Raw genomic sequence first — 22,906 nt, 5'->3', positions numbered from 1 at the left:
TCTTTGGTTCTAATTATGTCATCAAAAAATAACTGAACTTTAAACGAGGCATGAATGGCAACATGTTTTGTAGACAGGATTTTTCTATATATTTGTTTCGTTTTAAGATATTGATGTAACATTAATGAGTTAAAATCATCTGCAGGCATAATTGTAAAAAAAAACTTCAAAACAAAGTGATCTACACACACCCACAATTTAGTTGAATGGTTCTGAATAATTATAGCAATATAAGATAGTTTAGGAATAAATTTATGGGATAAACTCCTAAATACTTATACTTGATATTGTGCATAATTGTTGTATTAAGTTCTATATCACTTAGGCTGGTATTGAACAGGGTTCAAAACTAGCGGTTTGCATGGGGCAAACCCATTTTGCCATGAGGGAAACCAAATCCTGGAACTGGTTGCCCATTGGGACTATACATTTTTTTTCTGGGAAATCACAATTTACATATTAATATTCATATTCTAGTGCAGTATTATCATTCCACTGGAAAAAATACACTCAGTGACAACTAGGTCTTTTTTTTTTTATTTTGACCCCTGTTATTATGATGTAATGGTCTGTTATGACTTACGGGTTGAAAACCTTACTACTTCTGTTGGTACTATCATGTAATTTTCATTGCTTAATTTGGGTTAATACCTTACATTACTTATGGGTTAGACTTCTTATTACTTAGATTGGTATTATGACATAATATTCTTATGACTTATGGGTTGGGAACCTTATTTATTACTTACCTTAGTATATGATTTAATCATCTGTTATTATGATGTAATAGTTTGATATTACTTATAGGCTAATCTCTGTATCAATTGTATAGGTTAAGATCCTATTGTTATAATTATAGGCTATTCAAAATTATAGGAAAGGTGTAAGCTACAATACACTGGGGAGAACCCTGAATTGATTAAGGAATTATAGGTTCAAGAGGGGTATATAGTGTCCTCAGGAGTCATTAGCAAGTCTGGCCATAGAGGGCTACCCACATAAAATCAGTCTTTTCCAAAAATAATGTGTTTTGAACCACTGATGTTTTTCTCAGAAAGTTATGTGCCTTTCGCAACATTCTAAACTTGCTCCATGTAAGATGTTTCAGAGAAGGTAGAAATGCTCTACTGATTTGTGTCAGTAATACCAACCTGGTATGTCCATGGTTTACCAGTCTGCATTTCATGACACATAAAACCTGAAGTATAACATGATGATGTAAATGTAGTCCCTTCTGGCACCAATTTCATATCAATTGATTGTCCAAAATCAATCAGCTGTAGTCCTGCTACTTCACTAAGGGCTTTGTTTGTATCAATGTCTTCATCACTGAGAAGTAAAAAACACCATCAGTTAGGATTTTAGAGGGTTAAGACAAGGAGTACTGCAAAAATGAATACTAGTATCTTACTGAATATATAAAGCACAGAATTATGGGAAAGTACTTCCAGCACTGTTTTTCACTCTTAAATATATTTGATTTTTGAATAAAAATAAATGGTGTTATTTGAAAAAACCTGATCACAAAGAGAAGGTTAGTTTGGCAGACGTAACAATTAAATGTTTCACACAGACGTGTGAAAAGACAACACTGGGCCTAATAAATTACAGTCGAGCCAATTTGTATTTCAGCCAAAAGAAAATAGAAATGGAATTGGTGTAAAAAAAAAATACAAAACTTACATATTTCTGACAAGGAAGTTATCTGGTTTAATATCAGCATGTATAATACCACATTTATGCATTTGTTCAACAATATGTAGAATCTCAATGGTATAAAATATAATCAATGGTTCTGGCATACAGCTTGTATTATTCATTTTACTGTATAGATTTATCAAGGATAGCAATGAGCCATTGCTTTGTAGTTTAGTTGTCAGAATACTACCATTATTGTACATATAGGCAGTGTCAAGCTCTATCAATCCACAGCTCTGTAGAGAAAACAAATTAATCATAGTCAGGACTAAAACAAGTTTCCTTCTCTTCCAAGAAAAAAACAAATGATGTAGTTTAATTTTTAGTTTGTTTTATTTTTTATTATTTTCATTAACATAGTTTTTTTCAAATTTTTAATTGTAGAAATGTACTACTGTAAAATGACTAATTTTCGCTGGGTTGAAATTTTGCTGATTCAGTGAGTTTTTAAATTCACGGTTTTATTATTTAGATAATGTGTTCTATGCTAAATTTTAATTTAGCAAGTTTTCCAGTCAGCGAAAAAAGCAAAATTAAAACAGTGAATAATTAACCCCTTTACGATATAAAGTATATGCATGTACTTTATGTTAAACTACTACATCTGTACCGAGAACGACCAGGGTAGGCTCCAGTAAATGGATATTTATTTCATACCAGAAATGTACCACTGGGATACATAAATACATCTAATTTTGCAGAAACCGATAAAGCTGAAAATCTGCTAAAATGAGACAGGACGCCAGTCATTATGCAATGTTACTCTCACAATATCCAAAGAATATTATTAAACTTTTTTACACTTATAGCAATGTTAAGAATAGCAAGAAACCAAAACTTCGCTACGATTATAGAAAAGAAATTTGCCTGAAAAGAAATTTGCCTAAAAAGAAATCAACTAAATCTACATAGTAAGTACACTTGTTAAGACCAGCACACTGTGAGAGTTTACATTTTTGACAACCAGCATGTCTGATAACAAATGTCTCCTACTGATTAACAGCAGCTCACAATTTGCAGTGATAACCTGGCACACAAGTTGTTTTATTAATAGAAACACATACATGTATATTACACCCCTTTCACCCCTTGATTACACGAAGAACTGCAGTCAGATGTTGATAAGTCGTTACAATTGGTCAGGCAGTTTGTTTTGAAATTTACTTCATCTGTTCAAAATGTTGGCAACAACCCGGTAATTATCAAAGGCGTGATTGACAGGTCAACAACAACAAAATTAAAATGTAGCAAAAGTTGTTCATTTCGATAGACACCATGGCGGCTCAGTACAAATAAACTGATTGGCCAATATCTTTAGCATTATTGCTAATTTGCATAACAGAACAAATATTCCCAGTTCGTTCCCACACATGCGGAAGGTAGGTTGCCAGTTGTGCCAGACGAATTCAAGATGATGGAAATTCGCGAGCCGGAGATGTTAATCAAAGTACATTATATGTACTATGGAAGTGTACGAATCACCCCAATTTACATCACTGAAACTCGGTTACACCAGATGTCTTTCGAAGATTTTGTTGGGCTAATCACCAGAGAAATCAAATACCTCGGTCGGATGGGAGCAACACGCATTTAAGTACTCGATGATGAAACCCAAAAGCTGGATTTACCACGGAATGACCGATTTAAACTTCTACTCACTGACAACATAGTGCGCTCAAAAAGTGGGACACTGAAATTACAAATACACGCGGTGGATATGAAATCCCCAGCGATAAAGTCCTCTGAGACCAAAGAATACGTAGACACCGACAACGACACTTCGATGTCGCGAAAGCGTAGACTTGACTTTGTCACCGATAATTCCAACAGGGTAACACCCGCAAAAATTCCGACGTACAAAGCCCCATTGTTACAGGATCGGGAGAATGAATTAACTGACAAGTTGGACACACTTTCACAAGTAAAGATCTCGGTTGAACGCGAATTGACTGACTTAAAGTCGCCACCCCCGCCGCTACCCCCGTTAGCTTTACCGGGATTAAACGTTGTCGAAGCAACGTGTGCACATTGCCACCATAGAGGACACAAGGAAGCAGGAAATCGAAAAATCAGTGTGTGTATATGAAGCTTGTCCAGGCTACATGTATTGTGGACGACTTGACAAGCACCACTTTTCCCAGGAAGAATGCTACCAGTTGCGATGTATCGCTTCACAATAGTGTGATCTGTTTTTTTCGAAACACCGCTCTGTCGACCGATCTCGGAATTTTATTTATTTATTAACACACAACATCCCCCGGAGGGGATGAAAAGGGTTACAAATCAGATATTAGTAAAAGAAAAACAACTACACAAAAAGTAAGGGAACAAAAAAGCATTAAAAAAAGATAAAAATTTGTATACAAGGAATGTGTTACTGGCTTAGTTTATGTAGGTGCTGATGTCTTGTATTAAAACAGTTTTTTTTAAATATTGAATAAGACATTGCTCCCAAATAAAGCTGAACTACCCTCTCTCTTATTACAGCAGGTTTTTCCACACCTTGCTTATCCATTGCAACGACCTATAATAGTGAAAACATTGCCTGGATACTGACATACTGACATGAAACTCAACTGACGGAACTTTTAAATTTTAGTAGCGTCGCCATGGTGTCTATCGAAATGAACAACTTTTGCTACATTTTAATTTTGTTGTTGTTGACCTGTCAATCACGCCTTTGATAATTACCGGGTTGTTGCCAACATTTTGAACAGATGAAGTAAATTTCAAAACAAACTGCCTGACCAATTGTAACGACTTATCAACATCTGACTGCAGTTCTTCGTGTAATTAAGGGGTGAAAGGGGTGTAAAAACAAGGGCAGTGAACAAGGCTGTTATTTCCAGGTGTGACTGTTTCTGCAAACCATCCAAAATAGGTGACAACCTAAACATGGCAGTTTTTCAGTGCAATATAAAACACACCTGGTATTTGTATATGTGTGCTATAGCATCTGATTTATTAAGTTTACAATTGGTAATGGTCTATTTTAGTGACGTTTAAGAGTAAGATTTGATCACAAAGTTTGATGACAGATAGTGGTTGGATGAGTAACAGCCAACCGATTCATCAGTCCTGGGTAGTTGTGCAGCAACAAAGCAGTTTGAACACAGTCATTAAAATAAAATATGTTCTAAGCATAACCTAAGATGGCCAAGAGTTGAAGAAAAATTTTTTAAACGAGTTCAAAGAGGTGTGGTATCTGTCATTTGGAACACCTAAGCCCTCATTCCAATGTATATTCACTAGATGAACAAGGTCACATGACTATATGTACAACCATGCTATCAACATTGACCAGAAAGAAAAAGTTTAATACTGTTTCATTTCTTAAAACCATGAGATGCAACTTACTATATCAATAGGTTCTTTTAACATTTGTAATCTGTTGCCGAGTTCTCTCACAATATAAAACTCCCATGGCCAGGCAGGTTTCTGTACTTTCAATACAATCTCATCATGACACTCAAAGTTGGAAAAATCATTAGCATCAAGTTTACCAGCTCTGTATATCTTAGCAAATGCACCCTCACCAATACGCTTCTTGATTTGAAACAAGTCAGAATCTGCAGAAACAATTTAAAATGGCAATATGCATGACATTAAACTAATTTTTACAAATTGATTCCCAATGAAGATAATTACTCATCCATGCTCGTCATTAGCAAATATTTAAGTATATTTTATGATTTCTTGGGTTTTTTTTTTGCAGTTATATTTACTGACACTCAAATAGAAACAAAAGTGTTAACCAGTCTGTCAAATGTCATGCAATTGAATCCAAAAATAAACAAAGAATTAATTAGATGAATAATTAAGAATACTGACCAAAGTTAATTGCTAGTCCCTGCTGCAGATTTGGTAAATCTGAATCAATTTCAAAGTAACCAGGATAGCTTTGAAGGGGTGTTGAAATAGTCGTCAGTAGATGTGATATGAAGTTTTTATCAAATGGATTAATACCACTTGTTAGTTCAAGAGTTGGTGTATTACAGTATTCCTCATCTTCCATATTCTCCATGGCACTTATTGAATGACTGATGTTTGTTTTTTGTGGGCGCTCCACGTCACTCATTGAATGACAGATGTTTGTCTCTTGAGGGAGCTCCATGGACCTCATTGAACGACTGATGTTTGTCTCTTGAGGGAGCTCAATGGCACTCATTGAACGACTGATGTTTGTTTCCTGAGTATGCTCCAGTGCCTGAGAAGTATGTTTCATAGTGGTTTCTTGTAACTTTTTTGTAACTTGTGGACGCTCCATGACACTCATTGAACGACTGATTATTTCTTGTGGGTGCTCCATGACACTCATTGAACGACTGATGTTTGTTTCTTGTGGGTGCGCCATGACACTCATTGAATGACTGATGTTTGTTTCCCGAGTATGCTCCAGTGCCTGAGAAGTATGTTTCATAGTGGTTTCTTGTAACTTTTGAGATGTGTTATCCAGATTACATATCGATGACTCCTTTAACTTGGTAGTCTCGCATAATGGCATGGATCTTGAAGACAACTGTGAAAGCATTCCACTGCTACCAGCACTAGATTTAGAAGAATGATAATCTTCAGAACTTCTCTCTAAGATTGGACTGTGAATAGAAAAATGCAGTTGATTTATCAATTTTGTTGTCAATAGAACATTTCCCTATTAACTACCTGGTACATAAATCAGTAAGCTATAATCCCACCTGTGTGTTGTTGTAATATAATCAGTATACTATAATCCCACCTGTGTGTTGTTGTTGTTGTTATATAATCAGTAGGCTATAATCCCACCTATGTGTTGTAATATAATCAGTAGGCCATAATCCCACCTATGTGTTGTTGTATAATCAGTAGGCTATAATCCCACCTATGTGTTGTTGTATAATCAGTAGGCTATAATCCCACCTATGTGTTGTAATATAATCAGTAGGCCATAATCCCACCTATGTGTTGTTGTATAATCAGTAGGCTATAATCCCACCTATGTGTTGTTGTATAATCAGTAGGCTATAATCCCACCTATGTGTTGTTGTATAATCAGTAGGCTATAATCCCACCTATGTGTTGTAATATAATCAGTAGGCTATAATCCCACCTATGTGTTGTAATATAATCAGTAGGCTATAATCCCACCAGTGTTGTTGTTATATAATCAGTAGGCTTTAATCCCACCTGTGTGTTGTTGTAATTTAATCAGTATACTATAATCCCACCTGTGTGTTGGAATATAATCAGTAGGCTATAATCCCACCTGTATGTTGTTGTTATATAATCAGTAGGCTATAATCCTACCTGTGTGGTGTTGTTATATAATCAGTAGGCTATAATCCCACCTGTGTGTTGTTATATAATCAGTAGGCTATAATCCCACCTGTGTGTTGTAATATAATCGGTATACTATAATCCCACCTGTGTGTTGTAATATAATCGGTATACTATAATCCCACCTGTGTTATAATATAATCAGTATACCATAATCCCACCTGCGTGTTGTTGTAATATAATCAGTATACTATAATCCCACCTATGTGTTGTTATATAATCAGTAGGCTATAATCCCACCTATGTGTTGTTATATAATCAGTAGGCTATAATCCCACCTATGTGTTGTTATATAATCAGTAGGCTATAATCCCACCTATGTGTTGTTATATAATCAGTAGGCTATAATCCCACCTATGTGTTGTTGTAATATAATCAGTAGGCTATAATCCCACCTATGTGTTGTTATATAATCAGTAGGCTATAATCCCACCTATGTGTTGTTATATAATCAGTAGGCTATAATCCCACGTGTGTTGTTGTATTATAAACAGTATACTATAATCCCACCTGTGTGTTGTTGTTATATAATCAGTAGGCTATAATCCCACCTGTGTGTTGTTATATAATCAGTAGGCTATAATCCCACCTGTGTGTTATATAATCAGTAGGCTATAATCCCACGTGTGTTGTTGTATTATAAACAGTATACTATAATCCCACCTGTGTGTTGTTGTTATATAATCAGTAGGCTATAATCCCACCTATGTGTTGTTGTATAATCAGTAGGCTATAATCCCACCTATGTGTTGTTGTATAATCAGTAGGCTATAATCCCACCTATGTGTTGTAATATAATCAGTAGGCTATAATCCCACCTATGTGTTGTTGTAATATAATCAGTAGGCTATAATCCCACCTATGTGTTGTAATATAATCAGTAGGCTATAATCCCACCTATGTGTTGTTATATAATCAGTAGGCTATAATCCCACCTATGTGTTGTTGTTATATAATCAGTACGCTATAATCCCACCTGTGTGTTATATAATCAGTATGCTATAATCCCACCTGTGTGTTATATAATCAGTACGCTATAATCCCACCTGTGTGTTATATAATCAGTAGGCTATAATCCCACCTGTGTGTTGTTATATAATCAGTAGGCTATAATCCCACCTGTGTGTTGTTATATAATCAGTAGGCTTTAATCCCACCTGTGTGTTGTTGTAATTTAATCAGTATACTATAATCCCACCTACGTGTTGTAATATAATCAGTAGGCTATAATCCCACCTACGTGTTGTTGTTATATAATCAGTAGGCTATAATCCCACCTATGTGTTGTTATATAATCAGTAGGCTATAATCCCACCTATGTGTTGTTGTAATATAATCAGTATACTATAATCCCATCTATGTGTTATATAATCAGTAGGCTATAATCCCACCTATGTGTTGTTGTTATATAATCAGTAGGCTATAATCCCACCTGTGTGTTGTAAAATAATCAGTAGGCTATAATCCCACCTGTGTGTTGTTATATAATCAGTAGGTTATAATCCCACCTGTGTGTTGTTGTAATATAATCAGTAGGCTATAATCCCACCTATGTGTTATATAATCAGTAGGCTATAATCCCACCTGTGTGTTGTTGTTATATAATCAGTAGGTTATAATCCCACCTGTGTGTTGTTGTAATATAATCAGTAGGCTATAATCCCACCTATGTGTTATATAATCAGTAGGCTATAATCCCACCTGTGTGTTGTTGTTATATAATCAGTAGGTTATAATCCCACCTGTGTGTTGTTGTAATATAATCAGTATACTATAATCCCATCTATGTGTTGTAATATAATCAGTAGGCTATAATCCCACCTATGTGTTGTTGTTATATAATCAGTAGGCTATAATCCCATCTATGTGTTGTTGTAATATAATCAGTAGGCTATAATCCCAATTTCTGCTGCTGGCATGTTTCATTCTAATTTTGAAGTGACGTGCACAGGAACGCAAAAGAAGACAGACCAACTTATTTCGATGCACAGAAACAGTATACAACGGCGTAACAGAATACAGAGTTTTATTAGTGCATGTCGTAGACAGCGAACCAAATTTATTTTGTCTACAATTGGAGCTGCTATAATCTCTACTACAGCGACCCGATCAGTGTGGAAGCGAGCGCTGAGTAATGAATGGTGGAATAGAGTCGTTATACGAACATGGGACAATGCAACATTCCTTGAAAACTTCAGGTCTGTTAACTTTGGGAATGAGAAAGTTGGACGTATTTGAACACGTGCATAATTTTCACACCAAAAGGTTGCCACAGAGGGCGCTTAGCCGGGGCTAAGCGTTCGCGCAGACTTCGTTAGCCCGTGCTAAGGGTCTAGACCGCGTCTTAAATTCGGATCAGATTTAACCATACTTAACATTCCTTAGCCCGTGCTAAGCGTTCACGCGCGTTTTCTTAGCACGGGCTAAAGAATTTGACCTCTTAGCCCGTGCTAAGGAGCTGTGCGTGAATGCAAGTACTGTGTTGTTGTAATATAATCAGTAGGCTATAATCCCACCTATGTGTTGTTGCAACTATCCTACCTACCTTAGTGGTGTTGAGGGTGGCACTGTATTTATAGTAGTCTCATAATTTTCTTCTGAGGATTGTTTCGTAATTCTAACTGCAGCTGTATTTTGTGAGTGATTTTCAGTTTCAATTGTCAATATTTCTCCTAATTTCATTTTCACATTTTCTTGGCCTGTATGTGCATCGTCTTTGTAGCTGACAGTAGACAGTAGCAGACTGTCTCCAAGATTTAGTTGTCTGTGGTTATGAGTGTTGTCTAGACCTCTGATTGTACTACATGGAGGGGAGGGGGGACAAGCTGATGGATTAAACAGCGCAGATGGATTAAATGGAGTTGATGCCATACGAGCTGCTCTCTGAAAATTGTCACTTTGTGGTCCTGTATTTGCTAATGTTGTATTCATCTTATCAGTAATTTGCAAAACTTGCATTCCATCAATCATTTCATGTTCCTGAATAAGAAAAATGATGAATGACAGTTGACCACAATTCAGTTAGACCAGCTGTTGTGTTATACATACACATATCAATAAAATATGTTTAGAATTATTTCAAGGTTACAGACCACAACATTTATGAACTTCTGAAAAGGGTTCAGCTCCAGATATAATATGAACTACTAACCTGGTCACCTGATAAGTGATCCCCAAGTTCACCACTTGTTTCAATCACACTCTGTCTGCACAGAGAAAACAAAAAACACAGTTAACACAGTCAAACACAGAATTAGATGGGACACTTACAGTGGGCATTCATCATACTATGCTGCTCAGCCCCTGTCCTCTGATATCTTGTGCTCTGTTGACAGAGGCTGGATGACAATTGTTACAAATTATTATGACCAAGATCTAAGATTACACACCTACAGCTGCCATGCTGTCAAATTTTGATTGCCCTTGAGGCAGTAATATAATACTAATATAATAAAAAGCAATGCAAAGGTGGTAGTTATATTAACACACTAACCTGTTATCCTGGTTTTCTTTGTTTGACATAGCAGTTTCATCATAGATGACAAATCCTCCAGACTGTATATCATTGTTGACTTCACTAAATGGTTGTGTGGTTAGCGGATTTATTGTTGTTTTTGATGAAAACACTGAATTTGATGAATGCTGAAATCCACTGGATGATGGTTCTTAAAACAAAAACATTGAAAATTATTATCCTAAAAACTATCAGGTCTGTGCAGTGTCCTATGATATCTATGTACCAAGTTTCATTGAAATGTGATGATTACTACTTGAAATATCAAAAGGTGAAAATTAATTAATTATGCAAATTAGGTAATTAATATGTACTTGTATGATTTTTACCCAAAACTAGTAAAATCTGCGCATTAGTTTGGAGCATCTATGTGCCAAGTTTCATCAAAAATCAATGTATGGTTCTTGAGATGTCAGTGGAACAGACACACACAGACAGACACACTAACTGCAAAGACTCCCTTTTTGTGCTTCGCACACAGGAGTCAAAAAGTGAAAAAATATCAATGACACACTGTCAGCGCCATATTGTTTTGAACATCAAAACAGCAACATTTCCTGCTATACATGCAATTACTTTTCAGGTTATTCTAACCATTTCTAATCATACAACAGCCTTGAGCTGCACATAATCAATTTAGTTGGTAATGTTACTGTGTCTGAAACAGTATTACAATGATAATAAATATCCTAAGGAAACTGACACAATTGACCTTGGATTAGCTTTAAAGAATGAGTATGTTATAAGACGTGTAGTGTAGTGTAGTGTAGTGCAGTGCAGTGTATAAATCCATACCTGTCGTGGCAAACTGGGCTTCAAAGTGAACATTTTTCTCAGGCTGATCTTCTTCTGGTAACCAAGGATCACGAACAGCAAACATAGCTGTGATAACACCCATTGCTTCTTTAGTACAAACTGTTGGTGATGGAGCAACTAACGAGAAGCCTGGTGTATTAGGTGTTGGATGTCCACTTGACAGATTGTGTACAAAATCTACTGTTGTTTTTTTAGGTACACTATCATTTGACACACACAGACCTACTGGAGTTTTATTTGTATTTGCAGGTATAGATTGTGATGGTTGCTGCTGCCGCTCCATTTTTAAAGATGAAGTTACAGTTGGCACCATTCCTTGATTTGTGAAAATTCCTGAAAAAACAAACAAAGCATTAATCATTTAAAAGCTGCATTTCTAATTTGATGCTCTTTCAATATCCCTATAATATTAATAATAAGTACTTATTACAACATAGAATAAGAAAGTTTAGGAAGCCCTTGAGGTCATTGCTAGGGAGCCCTTTAGGTTATTGAAAAGCTAAAATGATTGCCAAACACTTAGACACATATCCAACAATTCGCATATATCATTAAATGACATATCGACCAAAGCATCACCAAATCTCAAAGGTATAACATATACGGTAAGAACTTTTCATTGAGACAATAATTGTATCTTACCTGTGCTAGTCATATCTTCAAAACAAAGTTGCTGTGTTACTGTAAAATCTCTATAAAGGAAATGACATTGTCATTCATAACATTACACTCAGTTCTTTCAACTTATATCAAATTGTAGTTTGTCAATTTTCAGATGCACACTTACTTGTCTTTTTCTAATGATTTGTCTAAAAATGGAAGTGAAATCCTTTCAGTCTTAACTGTCATCTTGTTCTGTTCAGACAATACTGAATTCTCTCTGCAGATAAGCAAATTAGTCAGAAAGTCAGCTCTGTTATATTGACATACAATATCAGGTTCTTAAATCACAGGCACTCAATACATATAGTACGAGACAGCATGAAATATACACTCACGTTTTATAGTCAGCTGGTTTGTCCAGATATGGAAGTGATATTCTAGTGTTATTGTAGGTGCTGCGTTGCTTTGCTGCGCGACTATTATATCCACTGACTCGTTGACTGAGCGAGTTGGATGTTTCCATCGCACTGACTTGCTGACCATGCGAGTTGGATGTTTCTATCGCACTGACTTGCTGACCATGCGAGTTGGATATTTCCATCGCAATGACTCGCTGACCATGCAAGTTGGATGTTTCCATCGCACCGACTTGCTGATCATGCGAGTTGGATGTTTCCATTGCACTGACTTGCTGATCATGTGAGTTGGATGTTTCCATCGCACTTCGATGCACTAATTCCCTTTCTCTACAAAAAAGAAAAAAAGTCACATAGTGTAAGTGTGTTACATTTTCATCTCTCATTAAGAAGGGTTGAATTAAAGATTATATATCATGTTCAGCACACTCATTATTATAAGTTCACAATCAGGATATCAAAAATGGAAATTTATTCATATCTCAATATTCATCGGTGACAAAATTCTATATTATTGATATTGTGAAACATTTCCAAAAATTGACATAACTTTCTAGAGTGAGTTTCCAGAGTGATACTACTTTTACATTGTATACAATAGGAAGTTTTATTCCACAATGCACATGCATAGATGTGCAGTAAAATGCTCAGTTGTGCAAAATTTAAATATACACGGTATGTCTGTGGAACAGCATTCTTGACAACAAAATTGCAACCAGTCAGCCATTTTGAATATGATTTGAAAAACAAAATGATGAACAAAATATGGCCATAAATGACTGATCTGATTCCGGAATGGCAGAAATTGTGGATAAATTTTAGCAATAAAATGCATGCAAAGTGACATGTTGTATCTGTAAAACTTGGATCAGTCCAAACTTGACAAATGTGCCTATGCACAGGAAGTCATTGTAACAAAATGGCCCAAATAAGATCAGCTTCCTAAATGGCAGAAACACTTGATTTTGATGATTTTTTACCAGTCAGCCATCACAAAAAGATTTCACATGTATGATATGATGCATGAAGTTTTGAATGATTGTTAAGGCAAGTCAGACTTATAGATCAGACTAATAAAGTAATTGTGTTGGAATGAGACTTGACATGATGCACATTTTCCAAATTCAAAAGACCACAACACATGGAAAAGTGTCCACAGCAAGCACATTTGAACAGATACAAGTTTTTCTTTTTTTTTTTATAGATGGCTAAATCTATTTGGTTTCACTGCTAAATATCTGGTTATTAATTCTAATATTGATTTACCTATTTTGTGGTTGAATTTGCACTCTGTCTCTCACTGTACCAAGTGGTATAATACCATTTGATGCATTTGAGTTGATTGATTGTGAACCAAGCTCCATAGGCTGAATAACATTTCCAATATCGCCTTGATAGGATACAGGTCTTGAGTGGTGTATGTATCCAGGTCTCGATGGGGGTACGTCTCCAGGTCTCGATGGGGGTACGTCTCCAGGTCTTGATTGGGGTACGTCTCCAGGTCTTGATTGGGGTACGTCTCCAGGTCTTGATTGGGGTACGTCTCCAGGTCTTGATTGGGGTACGTCTCCAGGTCTTGATTGGGGTACGTCTCCAGGTCTTGATTGGGGTACGTCTCCAGGTCTTGATTGGGGTACGTCTCCAGGTCTTGATTGGGGTACGTCTCCAGGTCTTGATTGGGGTACGTCTCCAGGTCTCGAGTTGGGTACGTCTCCAGGTCTTGATTGGGGTACGTCTCCAGGTCTCGAGTTGGGTACGTCTCCAGGTCTCGAGTTGGGTACGTCTCCAGGTCTCAAGTGGGGTACGTCTCCAGGTCTTTGGGAGAAGGGCTTGCCCTGATTTCTGGAATTAAATCAGTTATGATGCAACTGTTGGTAGCTGTCGTTTTGGCTTCCTGAGGGTTTCCTTGACATAGGTAAGACCAAAATACTCAAGCCAGACTAAAAAGTCTATAATATGGCCAAATAAAAAAATCTGTGTCTCAAAGCTGCCGCACGCATTTGTTTTGCTGTGGACATTTGATTGTCGAAGGTCAGAATTTCATTTGTTTCATGTTATTATTTTTTCTCATTTTTTTACTACAAAAAAGAAGAAAGTTTGCTGTTTTGGAAGAAATGGGGGTAAAACACAGGTGTTATTCTACTAGATTCCTAAAAATATACAAGTATCAACATTTCAGTCATTTTTGGTTTTGGATATTCATGGAGATAAAGGCCAATTGAAGTGAAGAAAAATAAAAATAAAAATCAGTTTCAAAAAATTTCACAAGCTTTGAGACAGAGTATTTTTTTTTATTTTAGCCTAAAGCATGCTGATCAAATAATCAATACTGATCAAGGCCACTCCCAACAATCAAGTTGAACAATTTCACTGTTGCCCCTTGAACAAGAGAAAGGGGATTATTTGTCCCATCTCAACTGCCACTGAGGCTAAAAGCTGCTATAGCTACTTGTTATCTAGCCTATTTAAAAAACGAAACACTATAGCCAGTCAATCAATGGATGTTGTTTTGATATATACAACAAAATAACAGTTGGACTGACCACTTTTGAGTTTCAGGAAAATCAAAATTCTTTTATTTTCCTCTGATCTTAGGCATTTTTATCAAATTCCCTGACTTTTCCCTGACTGAAAAAAAGTAAAATATTTTTTTCCTGATGGGCTGGGAACCCTGTATAGCAATGTGCAACAGTAACCCACATGTGTGATATCCAGCACAATGGCTCCCTATAGTAATGTGTCACAGTAACCCTCAATGTGTGATATCCAGCACCAATGACTCCCTATAGTAATGTGTCACAGTAACCCTCAATGTGTGATATCCAGCACCAATGGCTCCCTATAGTAATGTGTAACAGTAACCCTCAATGTGTGATATCCATCACCAATGGCTCCCTATAGTAATGTGTCACAGTAACCCTCAATGTGTGATATCCAGCACCAATGGCTCCCTATAGTAATGTGTCACAGTAACCCTCAATGTGTGATATCCAGCACCAATGACTCCCTATAGTAATGTGTCACAGTAACCCTCAATGTGTGATATCCAGCACAATGGCTCCCTATAGTAATGTGTCACAGTAACCCTCAATGTGTGATATCCAGCACCAATGACTCCCTGTAGTAATGTGTCACAGTAACCCTCAATGTGTGATATCCAGCACCAATGACTCCCTATAGTAATGTGTCACAGTAACCCTCAATGTGTGATATACAGTACCAATGACTCCCTATAGTAATGTGTCACAGTAACCCTCAATGTGTGATATCCAGCACCAATGACTCCCTATAGTAATGTGTCACAGTAACCCTCAATGTGTGATATCCAGCACCAATGGCTCCCTATAGTAATGTGTCACAGTAACCCTCAATGTGTGATATCCAGCACCAATGACTCCCTATAGCCACGTGTCACAGTAACCCACATGTGTGATACCTGTAACAAGTTTGATTGAAATCTGTATGTTCAAAGCATGTAACCAATACATGTATACATATACATTCTTTGTCTCCTGCTATACACTAACATGCAAATAAACGAGAAACAAATCAGCCAATATAATTTAGAAAAAGCTACTTAAGGAGAACTCACATTTGTACATTATTGGTTTGGGAACTGACTGGTTCATTAGCAAATTTCAGACTTTGTTTTGCTGCTAGCACAGTAACCTGTCTGCTTTGAACACATTCCTCTTCCTGTACCCTGCAAGTATATAAACACACAAGACATAAGTCTACATCGGATCGGCACAATTATTGAAGGATTTTATAGAAGAGTACTTGAATATGTCCAATAATGCAATCATTAAAGTGATGTTACATCTTTTTGTGTCACATTTATTGAATTAATCACAGTGTACCTCTAGTTTGTTTTAATTGCAGTTCTGGGCATACTCGTAACTTAGGTATCAGTGCATTATTTTTGCAGATTTACATACACACTGCAAAGCAAATTTCTGTTTAATTTGAAAAAAATCAATCACTATTTATTGAATCAACCAAAAATTATACTTTTAATTTCATGTACAAAAACAATTTCATTTGTATGCTATTAATTTGCAAACTTAAAAATCAAATTATGGTATTATTCCCATAATGAGACATACCAAATTCAGATGACAATCTCTTGTATCATAAAAAAGAAATGCTGACCATGAGAGTGCCATCTGATAGTTGGTATATATACAATCAATTATGTCTTACTATACCTTTCAGACATCTCCCTTTTGATTTCTACATTACTCTTCATGACTACATTGTTCTTTAATTCTTCAAATTGTTGTCGCTGTTCTTCAAAGTATCGTTTGTTTTCTTCCATTAATTTTCTCTGTTCATCTAAAAACCTCTCTCTCTCTAATGAAAACTGCTCTTGCTGTTTTCTTAAACGATCTTCTTGCTCTGTAATAAGAATATGTCAAAAGTCACTGTACTGAAATGCATTGAACACTTTCAATGATCCAATCTGGAAGAGGTTCTAACTAAATGTATCTCACCAATAACAAAAACATTCACAAAAATAACTTATCTGGCCTAGAATGACCCAGAGAAGGTTGAAAAGAAGTTGAAAATGTAAAGTTGTTGCTAATGAGTAGTCAATCAATAGATCTGCTTGACTTTGTCAGCAGCAAAAACTAACAGAACAAGAACGTTCCATGACAATCGCCAAATTTTGTCTGTTGGCTACAAAATTAAGGTTCCAGAAATTTTAAAGAATACAAGAAAAAGGTGCAAAAAAAATTTGGGTGCAAAAATCTGGTGGTGAGAAGGTTAATTCCATTATTTTATGGTTGTAAAATGTTGAAATCATGACATCTATTGGTTACAAAATGATCACATTTAGATCTGAGGGATGTACAGATAATACTAAGAATGTATTACTGGTAGTTTGAACGATGTGTGTTTTAGAATGTGTTGTAAGAATAAGTCATAGCCATATTTTAGGACATACCTGTTATAGCTTTCTGGGCTGATTTTTGCTTATATACTGCTCCACGAAGTTCTTCAAAAGACATTTCTTTGACACCAGCATACACTAGATGTTTGTTGTACATTGGCACTGAATTCCCATCAGACACACTGGCCTACAAAATAACATGTAAATTGGCACTGAATTCCCATCAGACACACTGGCCTACAAAATAACATGTACATTGGCACTGAATTCCAATCAGACACACTGGCCTACAAAATAACATGTACATTGGCACTGAATTCCCATCAGACACACTGGCCTACAAAATAACATGTACATTGGCACTGAATTCCAATCAGACACACTGGCCGACAAAATAACATGTAAATTGGCACTGAATTCCCATCAGACACACTGGCCTACAAAATAACATGTAAATTGGCACTGAATTCCCATCAGACACACTGGCCTACAAAATAACATGTAAATTGGCACTGAATTCCCATCAGACACACTGGCCTACAAAATAACATGTAAATTGGCACTGAATTCCCATCAGACACACTGGCCTACAAAATAACATGTACATTGGCACTGAATTCCAATCAGACACACTGGCCTACAAAATAACATGTACATTGGCACTGAATTACCATCAGACACACTGGCCTACAAAATAACATGTACATTGGCACTGAATTACCATCAGACACACTGGCCTACAAAATAACATGTACATTGGCACTGAATTACCATCAGACACACTGGCCTACAAAATAACATGTACATTGGCACTGAATTACCATCAGACACACTGGCCTACAAAATAACATGTACATTGGCACTGAATTACCATCAGACACACTGGCCTACAAAATAACATGTAAATTGGCACTGAATTCCCATCAGACACACTGGCCTACAAAATAACATGTACATTGGCACTGAATTCCAATCAGACACACTGGCCTACAAAATAACATGTACATTGGCACTGAATTACCATCAGACACACTGGCCTACAAAATAACATGTACATTGGCACTGAATTCCAATCAGACACACTGGCCTACAAAATAACATGTACATTGGCACTGAATTACCATCAGACACACTGGCCTACAAAATAACATGTACATTGGCACTGAATTACCATCAGACACACTGGCCTACAAAATAACATGTAAATTGGCACTGAATTCCCATCAGACACACTGGCCTACAAAATAACATGTACATTGGCACTGAATTCCAATCAGACACACTGGCCTACAAAATAACATGTACATTGGCACTGAATTACCATCAGACACACTGGCCTACAAAATAACATGTACATTGGCACTGAATTCCAATCGGACACACTGGCCTACAAAATAACATGTACATTGGCACTGAATTACCATCAGACACACTGGCCTACAAAATAACATGTACATTGGCACTGAATTACCATCAGACACACTGGCCTACAAAATAACATGTAAATTGGCACTGAATTACCATCAGACACACTGGCCTACAAAATAACATGTACATTGGCACTGAATTCCCATCAGACACACTGGCCTACAAAATAACATGTACATTGGCACTGAATTACCATCAGACACACTGGCCTACAAAATAACATGTACATTGGCACTGAATTACCATCAGACACACTGGCCTACAAAATAACATGTACATTGGCACTGAATTACCATCAGACACACTGGCCTACAAAATAACATGTAAATTGGCACTGAATTACCATCAGACACACTGGCCTACAAAATAACATGTACATTGGCACTGAATTCCCATCAGACACACTGGCCTACAAAATAACATGTACATTGGCACTGAATTACCATCAGACACACTGGCCTACAAAATAACATGTACATTGGCACTGAATTACCATCAGACACACTGGCCTACAAAATAACATGTACATTGGCACTGAATTACCATCAGACACACTGGCCTACAAAATAACATGTACATTGGCACTGAATTACCATCAGACACACTGGCCTACAAAATAACATGTACATTGGCACTGAATTACCATCAGACACACTGGCCTACAAAATAACATGTACATTGGCACTGAATTCCCATCAGACACACTGGCCTACAAAATAACATGTACATTGGCACTGAATTCCCATCAGACACACTGGCCTACAAAATAACATGTACATTGGCACTGAATTACCATCAGACACACTGGCCTACAAAATAACATGTACATTGGCACTGAATTCCAATCAGACACACTGGCCTACAAAATAACATGTACATTGGCACTGAATTCCCATCAGACACACTGGCCTACAAAATAACATGTACATTGGCACTGAATTACCATCAGACACACTGGCCTACAAAATAACATGTACATTGGCACTGAATTCCCATCAGACACACTGGCCTACAAAATAACATGTACATTGGCACTGAATTCCCATCAGACACACTGGCCTACAAAATAACATGTACATTGGCACTGAATTACCATCAGACACACTGGCCTACAAAATAACATGTACATTGGCACTGAATTCCCATAATTTTTAGCTATGTACAAATAGCTTACCCTACTGTTACATCTCACTAAAATTATATGCAATACACTTACCAGTGCTATGTTATGAAGTGGATTTACTGGTTTTTGTGGTTTCCTTGCACTCAATACTTGGCGATCCATTTCAGCTCGCTTACAAGGTGTACTGTATAAAAACAAGCCATGCATGGCACAGTCCCAGTTAGTTATCGAATTTAAGATATATAGTTTTGTTTATAGTAATATAGCTGGAATATAACCATGTAAGGAATACGAGTTTTTTAACATTAAAATGATTGACATTTGTATCTGATCGTCAAACAAGTACTTGTCCACATTGAGAGATATTGCTCTGGAACAGCATTCAAAATAAGCCATTTTGAATACATGTATATATATAACATGATGTATAACGAATATATAAAATTATAATCAGTCAAAGCATTTAAGAGATATGGCTCTAGAAGCCCAATCATTAAAACAAAATGACCACCAGTCAGCCATTTTGAATCCAATCTGAAAAATAAAATGACTTGCATCAGGAACCCGTAATGTCTAATGTATGTACCAAGTTTGAATGAAATGCATCCATAATGATTTTTATGATTTGTTAGTACAAAAATGGCCGCCATTCGGCCATCTTGAATCAGATCGTGAAACAAATTGACGTGCAAATGTAGAATATCATGTATGATGTATGTGTGAAGTTTGATTGTGATTAGTCCAGGCATTTTCAAGATACAGGTTCGGACACGCGCATGGACGTCAAAACACAAGTCCCCGTTTTCGGACTGTGTCCGAACGGGACTAAAAAATGTAAACACTAGTACTATGGATAAAGCCATATACATGTATGTATCAGCATTTAAAAAAAAATAGCGATAGAAAGATACTTTGTACAAACTAATTGGCCACTTGTCAGCCATCTTAAATAAAATCTGTAAAATGAAATGTCTGAAATGATGTTGGCTGGTGCATACGAATTATGTGATATATTGTCTTTGTACCAGCTTTGAACACAATTGGCCCCTGCATGTCAGTCACAGATATAGTGGCATAACTGAATTGGATCAAAAAAATAAAATAAAATGTGTATCTGCAACCCAGATAACTAAAAAAATAAACTAAAAACTATGTGTGCATTTGATATACCATTGTGTCTTTGAACATACAACGGGCAAGACATGGACAAGAAATGAAAATTAAACCAACATGACCGCCAATTAGCCAGTTTGAATCAACTACCACACCGGCTGACTTGCGTTCAGTAACCAATCATGCGTAATAGCTACAAAAATTTTTAATAAAATGTGCCAAAGAATTACTTGAAAAATAACTTTGGACAAAAACGGCTGTCAGTGCCTGTCGGTTACAGAGAAAACCACTGTTTTATCAGTAAGATTGCTTTGGATGTTGTAAGATTAGAACAACTGATTACCAACTTTGTAAGTACCGACAGACTTTATTTTTATGTGTAAATATGTGAAGACTGTTGAGAAAGTCTGTCAATATGTAAGGCTGCTGCACGTACACTAATTGCTCAGGGTCTTCATGTACAGAGAAGGCTGGCATATCAACATCATTGATACCAATACTAACACCACCACGTTGAGGAATCTGAAAAATATTATGTACAGTAAGTATCACAATGACAGAATGCAGCCGAGTTGACAGTCCACTAAGCTCAAAATTACAGGGCAAGCCTAACATAGACTGCATGTATCTACATACATACTGTAGTCTTACACAAGTCATACACAAGAAATACAAGCATGCTGTTTTCATTAGAGAACTGATCAATAGTGAATTAGATGTTGAATTTATGGTTCTGTAAGCAAATAGTTGAAGGTGAAAGAATGACAACCACTGATAGTAGATTCATTTTTACCTTGCATTTATTCCATTTACCAGCTGTCTGTGTGTTTTCTTTAGCTACCTCAACTCTTGGGGCTAACTGTGTCCATTCACCAGTGGCTGGCAGCAATGCATTGCTACATGCACCATCTTCATCACCATACACTTTAACAGGGGCAGAGTTGCTTTGTTGTAAGACTGCAGTTGTACCAGGCAGTCCTCTGGATTTGGCTAAAAGAGCAAGAAGACATGATGTTGATTCAACTGCAAATGAGAATGTGTGACTACTATAGTCATTGATATATGGCTGTGAGATGGGTATCATCTGCAGTATGTTGCCCTACAACTTGTATATATATCTGAATTTGTATTGTGAGAAGCACTTAATAATCACACCTAGCGGAAAAAATAAAATAAATTAGTTAGCTATATACACTGTAGCAATGCTGACTTGTTGAGTTATGGACTTCGAGTTACCAAAACATTGAAATACAAAATTGACCATGCCAACCATGTTCAATTAACTAAAACAGGAAATACACAATGTTTGAGTTACCAAACGTGGACGTTCAAAAAAACTAACAATAATGTATATTGCCTGTAACTCTAAGTTCAGTTAACTGATAATTGAACATAAAGTTACAATTTGGCAGTGGTTTCTAAAATATGGGCGTTTTTTATTTTTATTTTTGTAACTCAACATTTTTATAACTCCATGTTTCTGTTATCTCCCCCAGTCAGTTGAAATGTTGTTTACTTTTCAACTTACTTTCCTAGTATCATAAAGACTATGTTCTCCCCAGTATACAGACAGCGTGTTGGTGGTGTCACCATGCTGCTCTGAGAGACCAAGGTTGTCTTACACTGATACGCTTAATATGCGACTGCGGAAAACATTAAAGGAAAGTAATGGAAGTTCCATGCAACGTCTTTTGGGGGAAGGGACCACTATGCAAATAGATGTTTGGCATCCGAGTCGTCACATGATCAATATCTCTTTCTATGCTGTGAATGAATGAGTGGTCGAAGCAGCAATCGACTTTGTGTATGTTTGTGTATGTTGTACCAAGTTTAAACAAAATCCATCCATAAATGCTTGATTTTGGTGATTTTTTTTTGCATAAAAATGGCCGCCATTTGGCCATCTTGAATCAGATCTTTAAACAAATTGACGTCAGTGTTCTCCACAAAGGGTTTTAGGGCCCGATCATCAAGTTTTACGACCGCCT

At 36.5% G+C, this 22,906-nt stretch overlaps 1 protein-coding gene across 1 annotated transcript in view; it reads right to left on the bottom strand.

The window, feature by feature from the left end:
- Positions 1–22,906, bottom strand: part of LOC100369016 (uncharacterized) — a 47,000-nt gene that overhangs the window by 1,736 nt on the left and 22,358 nt on the right. Inside the window, exons 5-22 of the mRNA XM_085492357.1 lie at positions 21,712–21,908; positions 21,355–21,440; positions 19,899–19,989; positions 17,309–17,441; positions 16,569–16,758; positions 15,953–16,063; positions 13,627–14,202; positions 12,340–12,690; positions 12,129–12,221; positions 11,984–12,033; positions 11,321–11,674; positions 10,505–10,676; positions 10,163–10,217; positions 9,557–9,990; positions 5,530–6,293; positions 5,056–5,267; positions 1,684–1,934; positions 1,152–1,329 (exon numbers count right to left, since the gene is read on the bottom strand). Of these exons, the coding sequence (XP_085348483.1) occupies positions 1,152–1,329; positions 1,684–1,934; positions 5,056–5,267; positions 5,530–6,293; positions 9,557–9,990; positions 10,163–10,217; positions 10,505–10,676; positions 11,321–11,674; positions 11,984–12,033; positions 12,129–12,221; positions 12,340–12,690; positions 13,627–14,202; positions 15,953–16,063; positions 16,569–16,758; positions 17,309–17,441; positions 19,899–19,989; positions 21,355–21,440; positions 21,712–21,908 (4,298 nt within the window). The remainder of the gene's footprint in view (positions 1–1,151; positions 1,330–1,683; positions 1,935–5,055; positions 5,268–5,529; positions 6,294–9,556; positions 9,991–10,162; positions 10,218–10,504; positions 10,677–11,320; positions 11,675–11,983; positions 12,034–12,128; positions 12,222–12,339; positions 12,691–13,626; positions 14,203–15,952; positions 16,064–16,568; positions 16,759–17,308; positions 17,442–19,898; positions 19,990–21,354; positions 21,441–21,711; positions 21,909–22,906) is intronic.

Source organism: Saccoglossus kowalevskii, chromosome 17 (genome assembly GCF_978046115.1).
Source record: "Saccoglossus kowalevskii chromosome 17, keSacKowa6.1, whole genome shotgun sequence".
Taxonomy (NCBI): Eukaryota; Metazoa; Hemichordata; class Enteropneusta; family Harrimaniidae; genus Saccoglossus; species Saccoglossus kowalevskii.
Note: the sequence above shows the minus strand (reverse complement) of the source record. Positions and strands in the feature narration are given on the sequence as shown.